Source organism: Eufriesea mexicana, unplaced genomic scaffold, assembly GCF_001483705.2.
Source record: "Eufriesea mexicana isolate 0111107269 unplaced genomic scaffold, ASM148370v2 scaffold1387, whole genome shotgun sequence".
NCBI classification, from domain to species: Eukaryota; Metazoa; Arthropoda; class Insecta; order Hymenoptera; family Apidae; genus Eufriesea; species Eufriesea mexicana.
Genome location: NW_016909492.1, coordinates 187,133 through 206,154, shown reverse-complemented (window position 1 = coordinate 206,154; position 19,022 = coordinate 187,133). Strand labels below are relative to the sequence as shown.

The following is a 19,022-nucleotide window of genomic DNA, read 5'->3' as shown; positions in this document are numbered from 1 at the left end:
CGCAGTTTCTCGTTCTTTCTTTTTTTTATTTTTCTCTCGATCTTATAATTATATTCTGTTTTAACCTTGCTTTTGAATATGTGCAAATATTCGATGTTCGAATTATTTGTGTGTGTGCATAGCTCTCCGTTTCATTTTCTTTTTCTTGTATCAAATCTGGGATCAGATCTACATTCAACTGTATTTGTACTGTTCCTACGGTACAAAATGTTTATAAACGTTATTTCAAGTAACATAATTATTTTTTTATTAATAGTTTTACTATCTTTTTATGTAATTTACATAATCATAGAAAATTTTTTGAAATAGAAAGAAATAGTAAAATCTATGGTTTTCGAAAAATCTCGAAATATTTAAAGATCTTATTATAAATCTATAATTCTTCTTACAAAAATTAAAATGTTTTAATAATTTTAATAATTTATTGATAAAATATAAGTTTTTAAAATTAGAAACTATTTATATATTTTAATAATTATTGATCAAATATTTAGTATTTACTTAATATTTATGTTTATCTAAAAGGTTAACTAATAATTTCTCAATGTTAAATTGACAAATACGAATATATTTAATGTATATAACAAAAATTAAACTATTACAACTATTTAATCTTAAAATCAGAAAACATTAAATAAATCTTAATTCTTGATTTGTACTTCCTTTCATATTTATATTGATATATTTATACTATTGCATCTAATGAATAAAATTATGTTTAATGATTAATTTTCGTTTATATTAATTTTATTTTCATGTATCGAAATTAGTCATGTACTCAAGAGTATATGGAATAAAATTGGAATATGTATTTAATAAAAACGCGGGAATTAATTTTTGTTGTATGTAGGTAAGAAATTTAATTTGGACAAGTCCTTATTAAATTGGTATTATACTGTTATATAAATTTTTGAATACCAGCATTGTATAATGTTAATAACTAATTATCATAAATAACATCTTCATATTATTGTTCTGATATTATATATATAAACGTAAAATAATTGTTAAAAATATACTATATTGAAGTGTTATTTTATCTATACCCATGTCTAAACAAATTTTATATTTTTTAATCATTTTTATTTAATTGTATAATTGCATAATACAGCATCTTAATATTTAAAGCATGTTTATTTCCATAAACAAGTACATGTAAATATTTATTTTTCCATTTTTAATGTTTTTTATAATAAAATCGTGGTAGACAAAACATTTTTTTTTTTTAAATTACTTTCGATGATTGTTGATAATCGATCGAAGGTAAATTATTGTAAAAAATGCAATTTGCATAGTAATATTTGTATAATATTATATTAAAATATACTACACATACATTATTTATGTAAAATAATATTCTTTAATATTTATGATAAATTTAATATTATAGACATGGATTACACACATACGTACATACATGCATACACACATAAATACATACGTGACACATGCGTTTACATACATGGGCGCATGTATTTACCCATGCATATATGTGTGTGGGCACATACACACATATATAAAATACAGCATATTAATATGTTTTGGAGTTTAAATTAGCATTGTTAGTCGGTCTGTGAACCGTTCAATTACATCACGTGTAGCTGGAATGCATAGATTGTTTCAATCAATTGGCACTCGGTGCCTCTGGAACTTTCGTAATGGGAGAATTATGTTGCCGAGCCATTCGTAAGACGACCCTTGACGAATGATTATGAACTATAATCTGTTTACAAAGGCTGACTTTATTTGACTCAACGTTATATGCGAGTGTCGTTTCGCTTTCATACCAAGAAATGAGTATCATTATTGATAATGTATATATAAGCCTTAAAGATCTTACTAAATCGTATCATTGAATAATTTTACTCTGCGTCACTTTTTTTATACATTAATATCGTATGACCAGAATTATTCCGGATCGATATTCAGAACATAATATTGATAATAATGTACCAACACCGAACACGTTTATTGTAACAGTATTGTACTAACAAAGCCCCGCTATTGTCACATAAAAAATATATAATTTAATGAATATAAAATAATGTATATCGCATTTATTTAATATTATATTATAATATAATATGCCAAAAACATTTAAAAGTTATGGGAAAAATACAAATAAACATACAATAATAACTTCCCAATTTGATAACTAATAATATTATACTATATATATTTCATATTTATCATTAAATAAAATTAAGCATGGGATTATATAAACGTATCTCAAAAATATTAAATGGAATTCAACCAACAATTTAGTCCACGGTTCATAAAGAGTTAATAGTTGAACTCTGTCCAATACTTACACTAAATTGGAGCGAAATTGGCCTGTGGGAACGACGATCGTCGAATATGTACTAATATCATAGCCATCATCGAGAAATACCTTGAACTTCCGTGTTTTTCCATGTTTTAAAGATTTATAACCATTCAGAATAATTTAATACTTCAAAATATTTTAGTATATTTAAAAAAAAATTAATATTATAATAACATATTTTACAAGTTAAGCAATTTATTCAATATAAAACATATTCATAACTTAAATATTTAATATAGTTATTCTTATTTATGTTTTAAAATATCAAGTAATAAATTTCTTATAATTTACGCTGCAAAAGTTATAAATGTTTAGTATTTTATTTTTAACTATTCAAAATTAAAAGACGCTCAATATCTTACTTCCAACATTAAAAATGTAATTTAATTTAAATATTTTAAATTTTACAAAAGTTATTTTTTAGAATTAAAAAGTTATAAATTTTAACTTAACTTTTAATTTTACGATCAATTTTTTCAATAATATTTGCATTCTTTAAAATATGAAATGCTATAAATATGCATAAAATTAAATATTAATTTTGATATTAAATATAGTATATTATATGATTACTTTGTTTGAATATAAGCAACTTCGAACATATAATATAATTAAATATTTAAAACGAATTGTTGTTATTTTTTATCGCATAATTAAAGTAAATTTTTGTACACTGTAATAATAACAACAACAAAAACAACAAGAATAATATATATCTTAACACTTTTAATGTAACTTTTTAAACTTATAGTAATATAAATTATAGTACGTAAATATTTCCTATTATATTTTTGTTTTATTTATAATTCTTGAAAATGTTTTTTGAAAATGTATATTATGCTTTCCGTTTGTTATTATTGTGTCCACATATTAGATAATAACATTTTGCTACTAATTAGTTTTTGCAACAAAAACGAATATATTGAACTATATGCAACACATAATTACTCTAATAGAATTTTGTCTTATAATTTATAATATTACGTATTTAAATATTTCTTTTTAAGGATTAAATTTATTTTTTATATTACCTGTAAATTACGTTTAAAGGAACAAAATATGTAACAGATTGTTTTGTTAATTTACATAAATATACATGATCTTATAATTTTTTGGTATATAACTATTTTATATTGTGTTTACAACTGAAAAGTAGGAATATTATACATAATATTTATTACATCTAATAAATTTACTCTAATTTTGCTATTCACATAATTATGTATATGATTTTCAAACATTATTTTGTAAATAACATTCTAGTGTTTTTGTTGATTGAGGTTTGTCAAGGAATTACTCTTAAAGTCATAAGTTTGTATATTTCATTATTTGTGGAAAATGTAATACTACTTCAGGTTTTAAACACTAATTTATATTATCATTTTATCAAATAATATATACATATTTGTATATCTGAATGTGTATGCATTTATGTATACATATGTATATATGTATGTCGTAAATGGTTTATTAGGTATATTAATAAGTGAATGTGATGATTTGTGATTAAAATGTCAAAATATTTAGAAAGAATTCAGAAAATATTGAAAAATGCAGATAGTAAAAAAATCACAGATAGAAAGGTATGTATGCATATGTATTTATTGCAAACTTTTTACAATGTGTCAAATACTACATAATTTTTCTTTTTTATATTATTAAATTTTGTCTTATGTTTTGAAATAGCTTCTAATCAAGAAAAATAATTACTAAATATTTTTCATTAGCATTAATTAATAAATATTAATATTTTAAGTATTATTTAATTATCTCAATAATTGTAATTTTTATTTTAGAAATGTGTTTTGGAACTCTTAGAACTATATGAAAATGAAGAAGCAATACTAGAGATTTGTAAAAATACAGGAAATAGTACACAAGACATTTTAAATTGGTCATATATAATGCGCGTAGTCCATAGAATATTATTGATTGTAAGTGTAAATTTATCTTTAAAAATATTTAAAAGAAAATTTATTAAAATTAATTTTTCATAATTTAATAATTATTTTTACTCTTACTAAAGGAAACAGATAGATTTGCATCTAAAGATACTTATAATAAAGGAGCAGTCAATGAACGACAGAATACATGTACACTTGTGCAAAAAACATTTCAACATGCAAATTGTTATAAAGCACCACTTTTAAAATGTGAAGATATAATGCCCTTAATTCTACAAGTTTTAGGAACAAGCATGTATGAATATTATCATGATACTTACATAAATGTGCTTATTTCTTATGTACTTCCATTTAGAACGTATCAAGTGCACATACTACATAAAGAGTGGGAAGAATTGTTAAAGATATGTATAAATTTATATCAACATACATCTTCTTTTACAAGTAAAAGAGCTATTTTGGAAGCTTTACAAATGGTTATAAAGTATGGTTGTTTGCATTCAAATTTACTTTTAAATATAAAAGGAATACTATTATTTTTAGGTATGTGAAGTAACTTTTAAAACAAATTTTTTTTAATTAGAATTGATTTTGAAATTCTTTATTAAAATAACTATATGTTATTAAGTAACTAATATAATAATTATATATCATGGAACTCATATTTATTCACAAGTCATTCATAAAACAATTTCTTTTTTTATGTTAGAAAGGATCTACATTGATGTAAAAGTAAATCAAGAAATATTAACTGAATCCAGTTATAAACTTACAAATATAGTATGCCAACAAATAGTAATGGAATATAGAATTACACTTTGTCATTTTAGTGAAAATATTTTACCAAATATAATCAGCTTAAGAAGTTCTATTGAGAAATATAAACTTCTATTACTTTTTGTACAAATTCATCATCCTAAAGGGGTATATAAACCCTATGATGGTGCTTATGCTTGTGATTGGGAAAAATGGAATACAATACTTAAAAGTATGTATCTAATGATTTTAAAAGATTTTAAAGGAGATATACTTGTGAAGAGTTTTCTCCATCTTGCAACTGAAGGTAACTTTTTTTTCTAAGTAAAGAATTCAATATAGATGTACATTTTTAATTATTAATCATAAGAGTATATTATTATTGTAGTTTTTAGACAAATATTAGAAAATCCAGATTTGGCAATTAAAAAACAGTCATTTGATATATGTGATTATATACAATCAGCAAAACGCAGACGAATCTCTATTGAAATAAATGGACCAGTTGATATGCTTATTGATAATAATCCAGAAGAAGCTTGGCCAATGGTGCAAGTCTTCACAATATTATTTAAAAAATACCCTGAATGTTTAAAATCAGAAGATTTTCCAACATTTTTAAAAATTTTAGTAAATCTTTTTACATTATCTTGCAAGGAAGAAAATATCATGGATAATTTATATGAACTAGCTGCAGTTTTACTAATGAATGAAAAAGTACTTTCTGTAGCAGATACTGAAAATTCAAACATTTACTGGGACAAGATATGGGATATTTTATTAAGGTATGATATATTCTATTTATGTTATTTTAAATTGCTTTAAAACATTGGTTTTATGTTTGTCAATACCAATTTATAATTATAGATCATTGAATATAAATCAAAATGAAATATCAACTCATAGACTCACACAGCTCTTTATAATACATAATAAAATAACAAACCCAAATGCACTTTTAAAACTATACCTTACAAATGTAATGAAATGGTCTATTATGAGTTTTCGTACATTAATAATAATTTGTGAATATTTGCCATTACCTACTGATATTACCATGTTTAATATAAATGTATATTCACCAACAATGAATTCAAATTCTGTCAGATCATGTCTCATAAAATGGACATTAAATATTCCATGGTATAAAATGGCAACACAGATAATAATTGATGAACTGTGCTTTTTACTTATCAACATTACATTAAAATCAAAACATAAAGGGCAAATAAAATTCAATGAATATAATATTAATAACTTATGTGACTGTTTAAGAAATGAACAAGATACTGAATCATTTTATGAACATATTGAACAATACTACTTATTATTAAAATATAAAATAAATTTATTCTCTAAAAACAAGAAAGAAAATTCTGAACAAAAATTAAAAGTAAATGAACCTGTACTATACATGCAGGATATCGTAACTTACTTAATGGAAAGTTTATTTATTATTATCAATGAAAATGAAAGTGATAATCTTCATATAATTATAATAAAGATCGCAATTATAGCAAAAGTTATATCAGTGATGAAACAATTGAATATGATACCTAAAGATATTGAAGAGCTGTCTTTGGTACAAGCAATGAAAAATTATTTAGCTACTGCTTATAGTTTATTGGAAAATATAGATCCATTAAGAAACAAATATACCTACCTTTTTAATGTAACAAAAGCACTTAATATATTGTATGAAACATCATATGATGCTGATGTAGCAAAAATAATTGTTACATCTGCAACTTTGGATATGTTAAAAAATATATTTAGTTTAATGAATATTGAAGACAGTGAAACTATTGATTATAAAACAAATAATGATTATTATGATGATTATGAGTCTCTACAAAACAGACGTAAATATTTAGATAGAGAAATAAAACAAAAGAGGCAATGTAACTTTTGCAACAAAGGTACAATTAGAATACAAGCAACAAAAGCTTTAGCACTATTTTGTAGTATAAATGCAGAGCAGAGAAAGTGTGAAATTCAAATAAAGCTTATGAACAATTTACTTAAAATTAATATGTATGATCTTTCACATACCGTTGACTTCATAATGGCTATAACAGTTTTAAAATCTTTATCAAAGTACGGTAAAGAAGAATTATGGAACAATCATAATGAACTACCATTGAAAAATTTATTAAAAGTATATCATGAATGTTATAAAGACGAGATTGTTATTCGTTATATATTAAATGTTCTGCCATATTTTGTGAACTATGCCATAGATTATAATTGCAAACTAAATAAGTTAATGGACATTATTGTCGAATTTAATAAGCTTCAATCTGAAAAAAAATATGGATTCATTGTTCATAAAGAATTTATTAAATGCTTCTCAGAAATTATTCACCTTAATCCTTCTCATTTTTATTATACTACATGTAATACTTTGGCACAAATGCCAATAATTAAAGGAATTGTATCAGCCCTTACCAGTTCTTCATTTATTGTACAAGTACAAGTAATTAAGTGCATACAAAAAGTATATTCTTCAAAGAATATTCCATTCAAATGGAAAGAATTTTTATTTACACAAATAGAAGAATCAGTAAATAAATTAATTATTAACAATGAAACAGATGATAAAGTGAAAATAGACAAAATGGAAACTACAACAGCAAGTACTTTAATAATGCTTACTATTATAATGTCTACCAATGGAACATTTCAATGTCGTGCTTTATTGACAATGTTACGCTTTAGTGTTGACAAAAAAATACATAGTCAAATAATATTAAAAGCAATAAATGTTATAGCAAATCGACTCAATTATTCAAACATCATTGAAAACAATTTAAGTTACTTAATGACATACTGGTTCAATTCAGAATATTCATCACAATTATTTCCTTGGAACTTAATACAATGTCAATCAGAAGAACAATTTTATAATGTATATAGTAATACATTAGCATTTATTAAATTTCAAAATTTAGATCTATCTAGTATTATTTCTTTTTGTAATAATATTAACTTGTCGTTTGAAAAAATCATTGAGAATATTTTTCCACAAATTTTAATATGGTTATTATACTGTATTAATGGAAACAATGAAAATATTTCAAAAAAATTAGCATGTAAAATATTTCAAAAATTGATATCAAATCAAAATGAATTTGTCAAAATAAGAAAGTTTTCTAATTTATTTGAAGATAAATTTGAGGAAATATTAATATTTCTCATAGAAAGATTGCATGATGAAGAGTATGTTGAAGAAATATTAGGAGAAAGAGTATCATTTGCAGTATCAGATCCCCCACATTTCAAAAAAGAAGCTATTATAATTTGCTTGAAGTACATGGAAGAAAATCTTTTTACACAAAAAATGTCTATACAATACATTTTAGCTTGTAGTTATCCAAATGTATTGCAAAAAATATTATTACATTTGATTAATAATATCTACAAAAGAGAATTTGAGGAAGATAAGATAAAAGCTTTTCATCAATATATATTCTTTTGCACATTAATTACTGAAAAGCTAAAAGAAAACTATTTCAATACATTATCCATGTATGTCATAAAAGATATTGGTTACAGTTTACTTCATATAATTAAAATACATGACAATATTCTTCGCAAATTAGCATGTGAATATTTTTATAAATTTATAAAACATGTTTCAAATGTAAGAAGTGAACAAATAGAAGAAATTTTGAACATGACTGTTATAACTTTAGTTCCCATAGTACAAATGGAAAAAATACCTGTAACTTTAAAAATACTTCAATTTTTAATAATTGATAAAAAAGAAATATTATCTGATGCAATAGAGAAGTTAAATTTATTTCCAAATGTTCCAATTTTTTTAGAAATGCGAAATATACATAATGATTTAAAATATAAAGTGAAAAAAATCTATAGTTTGGAAGAAGAAATGCAACATTTTTTGGGTACAGTGACTGATAGTGATACATATTATAGTGTAGATGATATTGTTAATTTACAAATTCACTTATCCACAAGGAAAAAAGAATTACAAGAATTGTATAATAAACTTGAAACATTATGTAATTCTTCTGAAGATTGTATATCAAGCATATTACATCATTTAATATACAAACTTATAAAATTAACAGCATCCTCTGATATAAATGTTTCAATTGAGGCTGTAAAATGTTTAGGTGAATTAGGACCAACTGATTTGACATCAATGATATATTTTGAAAAAGGTCATATTAAAGAATCTTCTGATTTAATAGAGATATTATCATATAAAATAGTAATAACAATGGTTCAATTTTTATTTCAAAGTGATATTGAAGTTCGGAAAATTAGTGCTAATGTACTTTATGTTGTATTTTCATCTTCTTGGGGACAGAAACTGTTGGACACAAAATATATGGAATATTTAAAAACTGTTTTAAACGAATCACAAACAACATTGCCCCTAAGTTATATTCAGCCATTCATAAGTAATAATACTTCAAAAATAAATGCTATTGGTATAAATTATATAAAAATTAATAATATTATAAATCCAACTAATACTATTTGGACAATCCAATCTAATGATTCATATAGAAATTGGATTATAACATTAACATGTAATGCTGTGGAGTGTTTTACAGAATTTTATGCTGAAAATTTAATTCCTATTTGTGCTTTAAGTACTGATTTTTGTGAAATAATTTTACCAAGAATTATTTTTTTGACGATTCATAGAGACAAAGAATTAACACCTACTATATGTCTATGTATTAATAAATTCTTTGAATATCATTTTAATTTTGCAATAGAAGCAAGTATTCCATCTTGTACGGTACAAAAATTTACAAACTGTGATCTTTGTACTGTTCGTTGTATGTTAAATGTTGTGAACTATATTAGAATGCAAGTTCCAAACAATGTTTTAAAGTTGAATTATATATATATTGCAAAAGCTGCTAAATATTGTTCAGCATTTTTTACTGCAATATTGTATGCAGAAATGTCTTGTGAAACGATCTTAAATGATTACAATAAATTTACCAGTGCTTCAAAAATTGATCATGTATATGAATTATCACCAGAACAAGGAAGAGTGATACAAAATATACTTAGAGATTCTTATACAAAAATAGGTAATGTTGATGGCATTAGTGGTACTGGTTCCTCTCATTTACAAGATCAATCTACTCGTATTCATCATTATATTCATACAAATAAGTGGGATGAAGTAATGCTTGCACAGGATGTTGAACTTTCTTTTGGAAATATGATGGTAATTAAAGGTAAATAATACAGAATTATGTATTTAGTTGTAAACTTATAATAATTCTAATGGAGCAACATTGCTATAGCAACATTTTAGTAGTACCATTAGATATTTGTGATTAGATGAAATGTGGATTATTAAAAGAAATGTATATTTTTATTATAATAACTTTAAATTGTATATAATACATTATTCATTACAGAAATGGCAAATGGCTTATATCAATCTGGTCTTCAATATTTACTTAGTAATTTTATATCTACTATGTCAAAGAATGGTGCACAAATAGATGAAGACATTCAGTATGAATGTGCTTGGCGACTTGGCAATTGGAATATTTACGAGACAAACCAAACTTTACACACACAATATAATTGTAATTTAAAATCAGAAATAACTGAACATGATTATCATTTTTATCATTATCAAGCATTAAAATATTTTCATGAAAATAATAAGATAGCTACACAAGATGCAATTCAAAATGCTCGTATAAGTATTATTAAAGCACTTAAAAATATTAGCTTAGGTAAGAACCATGAAATTTTTTAATATTTAAAAAATATTATGTATTTGAAAATTAGTTATTTTTAGAAAGTAGTAAACCTATATATGAAAAATTAATGCAATTACAACTGATTAATGAGATTGAAGAGTTAAACTTAGCTAATCAAGATGACTATGAGAAGATCTTATATAAATGGCAACAGCAAGATATTGCAAATTTTAATAAATTTCAATATATTGAACCTGTTTTAACCCAAAGAACTGTTATGTTTCAAATAAATGAGACTTTAATTAATAATGCAAATATTAAGAATGCGCTTTTAAATACATATTTACAAATATCAAAAATAGCAGCAGATGAAGAGAACTTGCATATTGCTATACGTTCACTAGGTATTTATAACAAATATTATATTATATATATAATTATGAAATAATTTAGTAATTATATATATTTTATTTGTATAATTTTTATATATAATTTTTTTCGTAAAAGCTGTCTTAGCAAAACAAAAGGATATACCACCAAAAATTCAAGATCAATTACTTTATCAAGAATCTTTGTTAGCACGACTTAGAAAAGATTTGAATGTTGGACGATTTCTTTTACGTAACTTAATGAACAAGGAAAGCTTAGATGCAAACTTACGAGCACGAATATTAAGAGTTTATGGAGATTGGATGGTTGAAACAAAATCAGAAAATCCACAAGTGTGTATTATATGTTAAAATTAAAATAAATTACAAAAATGTTAAGTTTATTCCATTCCATACTATACACTTTATTCTTATCTTTCAGACTGTGATAGAAAAGTATTATTTAAAATCTATAGATATAAATACATCAATTAGTATACAGAGTCCTAACACTATTAAAGATTTACATGATACACAACTAGCTTTAGCTCGCTTTGCTGATAATCAGTTTGAGCAAATAAATTCGTATATAAAATCGCCACAATTTGAAAATTTAAAAGAATGTGTTACATACTCTTATAAAGGAATTAATGTACATTCAATTACTGAAGATAAAGATATTAGAAATGCAATGATTTTAAATCAAAGACAAAATACAAATGATGTTGCAGAACTAGAACATATACAAAAAGAAAAAGACAATTATTTAATTTTAGCATTAAAGTAGGTTTGATATTTGTATAAATATACTTTTTTTTACCATTTTTATATTTTCTTTATTATTAATTATTAACATTTCAATGTTTTTTTAATTGTGTTAAAATTAATGAAATTTCACATAATATTAATCTACTTAATATGTATAAATAAATATCGTTTTATTATACAGATATTACTTAATAATATTACAACAAAGTGAAAATTACAATTTATTAGTATTTAGAATAATAGCACTTTGGTTGGACAATATACATAAAAAAAAAGTTAACGATGTACTACAAGAAAATCTGAACAAAATACCATCTTTTAAGTTTATTCCACTTGTACCACAATTGGCAGCACATATGAATAATGATCTTAATGAATTTTCTGAAAAAATATATAATATTATGCAACGCTGTGCTCTAGAACATCCACATCATACATTACCAGCATTATTAGCATTAAAAAATTTACATGGTGATTATGATTACAATACAGTCAGAAAAAGTAAAACTTTAGAACCAAGAGTTCTTGGAGCTCAAAAGTTACTAAAAGAATTGGTAAAATCAAATGTAACTTTAATTGTACAAGAAATGGAAAAGTTATCACATGCTTTAGTTATGTTGGCTAATTTAACAACTGCATCAAATAAATGTAAGCACATTATATATTACATTTCTACTGAATATATCAAATAATAATACATAGAAAAAGATATATGTACTAACAGCTTTAAATCAATTTATTATAATTTTTTTTATTTATAGCGGGTTGCATAATTAAAATGCCAAAAAATCAAAAGGTTTTAGGCATTAAAAATTTTGAAAACATATTTGTATCAACACTGACAATTAATGTAAGACCAAACAGAAACTACAATAATATTATTGGTATTACTAAATATATAGAAACATATGAATCTGTTGGAGGTGTAAATGCACCAAAAAAACTAACTTGCATTGGTACAGATGGTATATGTAGACATCAACTAATAAAGGTATATTATTAATAAATATTATTTATTAATATTTTACAATATATGATAATATATCAAATATACTTTCAGGGAAGAGATGATTTACGACAAGATGCTGTAATGCAACAAGTTTTTAACGTAATGAATATATTATTAAAATCTTACAAAGAAACTAAATGTAGGAAATTAACAATTAGAACTTACAAGGTATGCTACATTTTATTTTATTTTTCTAGGTTGTACCATTAACTCAAAGATCAGGAATACTTGAATGGTGTGATAATACAATGCCTATTATCACTGTTTTGATCGGATCAAATAGTATTCCTGGACTTCATACAAAATACTATCCAAGAGATTATACTGCAAAATGTTGTAAAGAAAAATTAGAAGTAAGATTATATTTAAATAAAATTGTATTTTATAACTGATATCTAAGATTTATTTTTGTTATTGTTATTACAATCTATAATACCATGCAACTTATAATAAACATACAATCTCATAATAGCTCATAAAATGTTATGTTATAGATAGTTCTTATTTTTAGGCAGTAAAGAAATCATCAACTGATGTGAAATTAAAAGTATTTATGAATTGTTGTGCACATATGCATCCAGTGCTGCATCACTTTTTTACTGAAAAATACCCATCACCTAAAACGTGGTATGAACGTAGACTGGCATATACACGCAGGTAATAATTTTATTATATAATAATTATTTGTAATATATTAAAATTTATTTATTTATATACATTTACAGTATAGCAACAACATCTATGGCAGGATATATTTTGGGATTAGGAGATAGACACTTAAGTAATATCTTACTTGATCAAACAACTGCTGAAGTAATTCATATTGATTTTGGTAAATACAATTATATAATTTTCAAAATTAGGAATAATGTCAGTAATTATTTTTAGTCATTCTTTAAATTATTATTTATATTATCTGTAATATAATTTATGAATGCTTTGATTTCTACATTATTAAATTTATTAGGTATAGCATTTGAACAGGGGAAGGTATTACCGGTTCCTGAAACCATTCCATTTCGACTTACACAAAATATTGAAGTGGGAATGGGTGTATCTGGTGTAGAAGGTACAATGAGACATTGTTGTGAAAAAACATTAACCATACTTCGTGATCAGAGACAAATAATTATAACACTACTTCAAGTTCTTTTATATGATCCATTGTTTAAATGGACTATAACACCTGCTAAAGCACATGACATACAAAGTGGAACTTCAACAAGATCAGTTGAAAATAATCAGAGTAAATACAATTTCTATTTTCATATTTCCTTTTTTCACAAAAGATTGTATTAATTGCAGAAATTTAATATTCTCCAAATAAAATTCTATATTTTATTTGAAACATGTAAGAAAGTAAACATAATTTAAAATAATTCAACATATTATATTAGTATTAAAAAAGAAATACATTATTAATAGGCTCTACAACAACTAATAAAGCAGCAGAAAAAGCTCTTCTCAGAATAGAACAAAAACTACAGGGCACTGAAGAAGGATTAGCCTCAAGTATATCTGGTCAAGTCGAAGGACTTATACAACAAGCCCGTGATCCTATAAATCTTTGTCGTTTATATCATGGTTGGCAACCTTATCTATAATATCTTGATATTACATAATATCCAAAAACGAAAGTTTTTATTCAAACGTGATAAAAGTTTAAGTATAACCTATTTCATGATAATAGCTTTAAAGAAATAATAACAGTTTTAAATAAATAAAGATACATTATAATTATAACTTATATCTAAAATTTTTACTTATTTTTATATTCTAATTAATTTATTTTATTTAAAATTTTATATAAACTGTAGGTAGAAATATGTATAAATTATATGTTACAGGTGAAATAAAGTTTAAAAGAAAAAAAGAACATTACATACACCCATTCGTAAAATAAAAAATAACAAATTTTATATTTTTATTTTTTAACCCTAAATAAAAAAAATTTGTATTTGTATTACTTGAAATCAATGAAGTACTACTTTATGAATATTAAAATACAATAACAAAGTAATAATTGAATAACTTGTAAGTGTAGAAAAATTACATTAAAATTTAGTAATTTATTTTTATTATCAATATACATAAAATATTTTGACTTATATAAATTTAATTAAAAAAATATGTAGATGATAAAACGTGATTGATATCAAAAGTGCCTTTTTGTGGTACTCTGTTTAAAGATTCGTGTATTTTTTCTACTGCACAGTTTTTAGAATTTAGCTTCCTGAAATCATTATATTCGAATTAAAGTACATAATATATAATATGTATGTTACGGGTAAAGTTAGAAAAGAGGGTATACTTAGAATTACTCAAATAAATCCATGATTATCTATGATTCGTAGGTAAAGTTCGAAATTTAATTTAAATCATGCACGTTTTGAACTTTGGTAAAGTAAAATTCGTTATATTCAATGTTATATGAACAAAAGTGGGTTTATGACTTCTCGTAGGCACAACCGACTTGTTCGTCCCTCAGTGAATTTTCGAAATACTAACGTATGACATATGAACTACGATAGCACTACCAATCTTCATATCGTATAAATTAATAAAAAATTTGTTTAAAATTCCAATGTTTAGGCGGAAGAAAAGTGGAGCCTCTTCCCTGCATCCTATTTTTGTAAAATTTAGCCCAAACCAAACTTGATCTTTGATTGAACTGAATAATTTTATCCTATATTTAGTTTAAGATTGAATTAGGTTTGGATTACGGTTTTTGTATTATATATTACAAAGTCACATTTTGTATTCCTTTCAAGCTTTGAAATTTTAAACAAATTTCATATTAATCCTTAGACTATTAAAATTAACAGTGAGCTTGTGATTTCTACGCAGAATTGTAGCATCAATTGTACGCTGATATACTGATATGATGATAGTCCATTTGCCTTACAAAGGGATCCTATGTTCGTGGACATCGGTTATGGAACAGCAGTAGGTATAAATTTTATAGTACATATCTTGTATTGAACAACCATAATGAGTTTCTTCATGGTGGGCATTCATTTTCGAAATATTTTGATTTAAAATTTTATATTTACCTTGTACAGGAATTATTTAATAATCTTTACCAAAACGGGTTGTAGGAAAGTTGATAGCGTGGTTGACTGGAAAGCGGTAGGGGGAGTAGGGTTCGAATCTCCCGGAATATTTTTTTTTGTTTTTAATAGCACAACTTTGAACTGAAAAAAATATTTTATTTATTTTTACATTTAATGTTAATCCTATATGACATTAATATTAGTTGTAAAACAAAACAAAAAATATAATATATAGAAAACAGGAGTACAGTAATAAAATAGCAATGTGTTACATATATTTTTCTGTATTAGTCATTATTATTAACATAATAATGGCTAAGACATAATTTTCAAACAATTGTTGAAATAACAGTAATGCCTGGAAGTCTGCAAGGATGTCCATATATCTACTGGTTTGGGGTAGATATTTTCCAAACAATTTGTTCATTCGGTGCAATTAATGCAAAAATGAATAAAATATTTTTTCAGTTCAAAATTGTATTATTAAAAACATAAGAGAAAAAACATCAGCGAGGGAGAGAGATTCGAATCTACTCTGTACCACTTTCCAGTTAACAGCACTATCGGCTTACCTACAACTCCCTCTGCTAAAGAATATTAAATAATTCCTTTACAAGATACATACAAAATTTTAAATCAAAATATTTCGAAAACGAAGACCCACCATGAGGACACCCATTAAGGTTTTTCAAAACTAGGTATGTACTATAACTTATACCTACTACTATTCCAAAAGCGATGTCCACGAACGTCTCCTTGTTAGCCAAAGTTAAGTACACTTTTTTTTCGATTCGTTTCTGCATATAGAATCACTCCCTTCTCAGTTGTACTACCATTGCTGGAACACCCTGTATTTGATCAGTCTCATTTTCACATATTTCGACTGATTTTTGACAAATCATTTCTCAGCAAAGTGATAAAGGAATATTTAGTTCCTTGGAAGATGCTTTTAAAAGTCCTGAAAGAACTTCTCATTTCCAGACAATACCAAAAATACCAAAATACATCCTCCTTTATTTGGATAATGCTAGGTCTACTAGGTTTTTCTAGCTTTACCCACAATACATATAACACTAATGTTATATAGTATTTAAATGTAAAACAATGAAGTGTTTCACACATATAAAAATACATTAATATGTATGTATTGTAAACTATGAATTTATTTTTTAATAAAAATATGTATATTTTTGTAAACATTACTTACAAATAAATTGGTGAATATCGTTTCATAAAAAATTTAGCTAAATTTTCAAGAATGGGTTCAGAATGAAGAGCAACAAATTGTTCTCTGCATATCTACAAAAAATAATGACATAGAAAAGTATGAAAAACGTTAGAAAATCTAAATTGCATCCACTTTATATTATACTTACTTTATTCATGATATCTATGGTAGAAGGATGAGTCCAAAAACAATCATGTACTGAAACAAAAGTGACATTTTTTCTGGTACAGTATAAACCAGTAAGCATCATATGAGTAGAATCCAGAGAGTGTATAAAATTTGGTGCAAATGCATTACGTTGCTTTACTGCATCAGGTTTCCTACAAATATAATTTGCATCCATCTTATAAATATAAATAGTATTTAACAATTTTAATTTTAAACATTATAGTACTAAATAATAAAATTAATTTTACACATGTATTTGGAAAATTTTTACTAACAAAATACTTTTTAAACGAATTGTTGAAATTTTTTGTAGTTTGACGTAAGGTTGTATAACAGGAAAACCCAAGGGAGTAATCCACTCTACATTTTCACCACAAACAGAAGAAATGATTTGTGCACATGTAATAAACCAATCTTGAATTTGTCTTGCACTTTGAAACATTTTTCTTAAACTGTGAAATGTATTTTCAGTTAAGTATATACTAGCAGGCCAAACATATTCCTCTGGAAAATTGTCCATATCTACACAAAATGTAATAATAATCATAGCAATAATAATAATAATAATAATAATAATAATAGATGATGATGATGATGATGATGATGATGATGATGATGATGATGATGATGATGATGATGATGATAATGATAATGATAATAATAATAATCATAATAATAATATATAATTGGAGCAATATATGTTATTATTGTTACACACACACACAAGCGTGTGCGCACACATTAATAAATAGTACAGGTGTATTTGCCTTTTAATTGTTTTGCAATTTGATATTTTGCACCATATTTTGTAACACCATATACTGTTGTCATCACAGTTTGTTTTATAACTTTTCTTTTTATAAATCCTTCTAATATTTGTGCAATTTTAACATTATTTTTCGCATCCATTTGTCGTTGTTCTTCAATCTAAAATACAATTAAATATGACTTCTCTGAAAATATTTACATTGCAATTTATACTTTTCTATAAAATAAGAAATTTACAATCGAAACAACTGCAGAATATACATCTTTTGGAACATCAAATGGATATAGATTAACACTTTCTGCACCAATTTGATCTTTACCAAGTGCTGCATAATGTTGAAGACCATTACAACTTCCATCTTGATGCACTGGAAATGTAGTTATATATTTTTCTATATTTGGTGCTTTTAATGCATTTGTTATTTCTATACAGCCAGCTAGAGTTTGCCATGGTTCTTCTGATTGTGTCCACCACATTTTGCCCTTCACAGTATAAATAACAATTCTATTAAAAATTATTTTAGATATTCTAATGAAGAAAATTCGTATATACTTATTTAATGTAAATATGTAATTAAGCATTATTAAAATATTTCTATTTCATTCTTTAATAAATTTAAAAAGTAGACAGTATTTAAATTCAAAATAAACACTTACTGTTAAAGGTTTAGTACCACTATCTATTATATTCTCCATATTCTGATCTGCATATTCAAGGCGGCTGTTAACCGAAGTTCCTTTCTTGAAATTAGTTAAATTAATAACATGTAGTTTTAACCACTTTAATCCATTTGGACCTAGAGGTTTTCCTTTTGCAAATAAAAGCAAAGAACGACCCAAATCAGATGATAGATGATTTAAATAAGGAGAAAGTGGATAGGTTCTCCCTCTAAAATCCACATTATGTGGCAGCCAAAATATTTTATTTCTAAGCTTTAAAAAAATAAAAATATATATATATATATA

General features: G+C 24.5%; 2 protein-coding genes across 2 annotated transcripts in view; one reads left to right on the top strand and one right to left on the bottom strand.

Moving 5' to 3' along the window:
• Nucleotides 1-3,837: 3,837 nt before the first annotated feature.
• On the top strand, nt 3,838-14,443 carry tefu (Serine/threonine-protein kinase tefu). The gene is given in 18 exon segments (XM_017900970.1): nt 3,838-3,909; nt 4,123-4,260; nt 4,353-4,773; nt 4,940-5,293; nt 5,375-5,771; nt 5,854-10,214; nt 10,401-10,727; nt 10,793-11,098; nt 11,202-11,416; nt 11,505-11,845; nt 12,012-12,478; nt 12,592-12,821; nt 12,891-13,034; nt 13,037-13,192; nt 13,351-13,496; nt 13,565-13,671; nt 13,807-14,085; nt 14,265-14,443. Coding segments are annotated over 18 exon segments (8,640 nt in total).
• Nucleotides 14,444-14,954: 511 nt separating this feature from the next.
• Nucleotides 14,955-19,022, bottom strand: part of mtRNApol (mitochondrial RNA polymerase) — a 17,036-nt gene continuing 12,968 nt past the window's right edge. The window contains exons 15-18 of the mRNA XM_017900969.1: nt 17,586-17,810; nt 17,269-17,456; nt 17,100-17,191; nt 14,955-15,072 (exon numbers count right to left, since the gene is read on the bottom strand). Coding sequence (XP_017756458.1) covers nt 14,955-15,072; nt 17,100-17,191; nt 17,269-17,456; nt 17,586-17,810 — 623 coding nt within the window. The remainder of the gene's footprint in view (nt 15,073-17,099; nt 17,192-17,268; nt 17,457-17,585; nt 17,811-19,022) is intronic.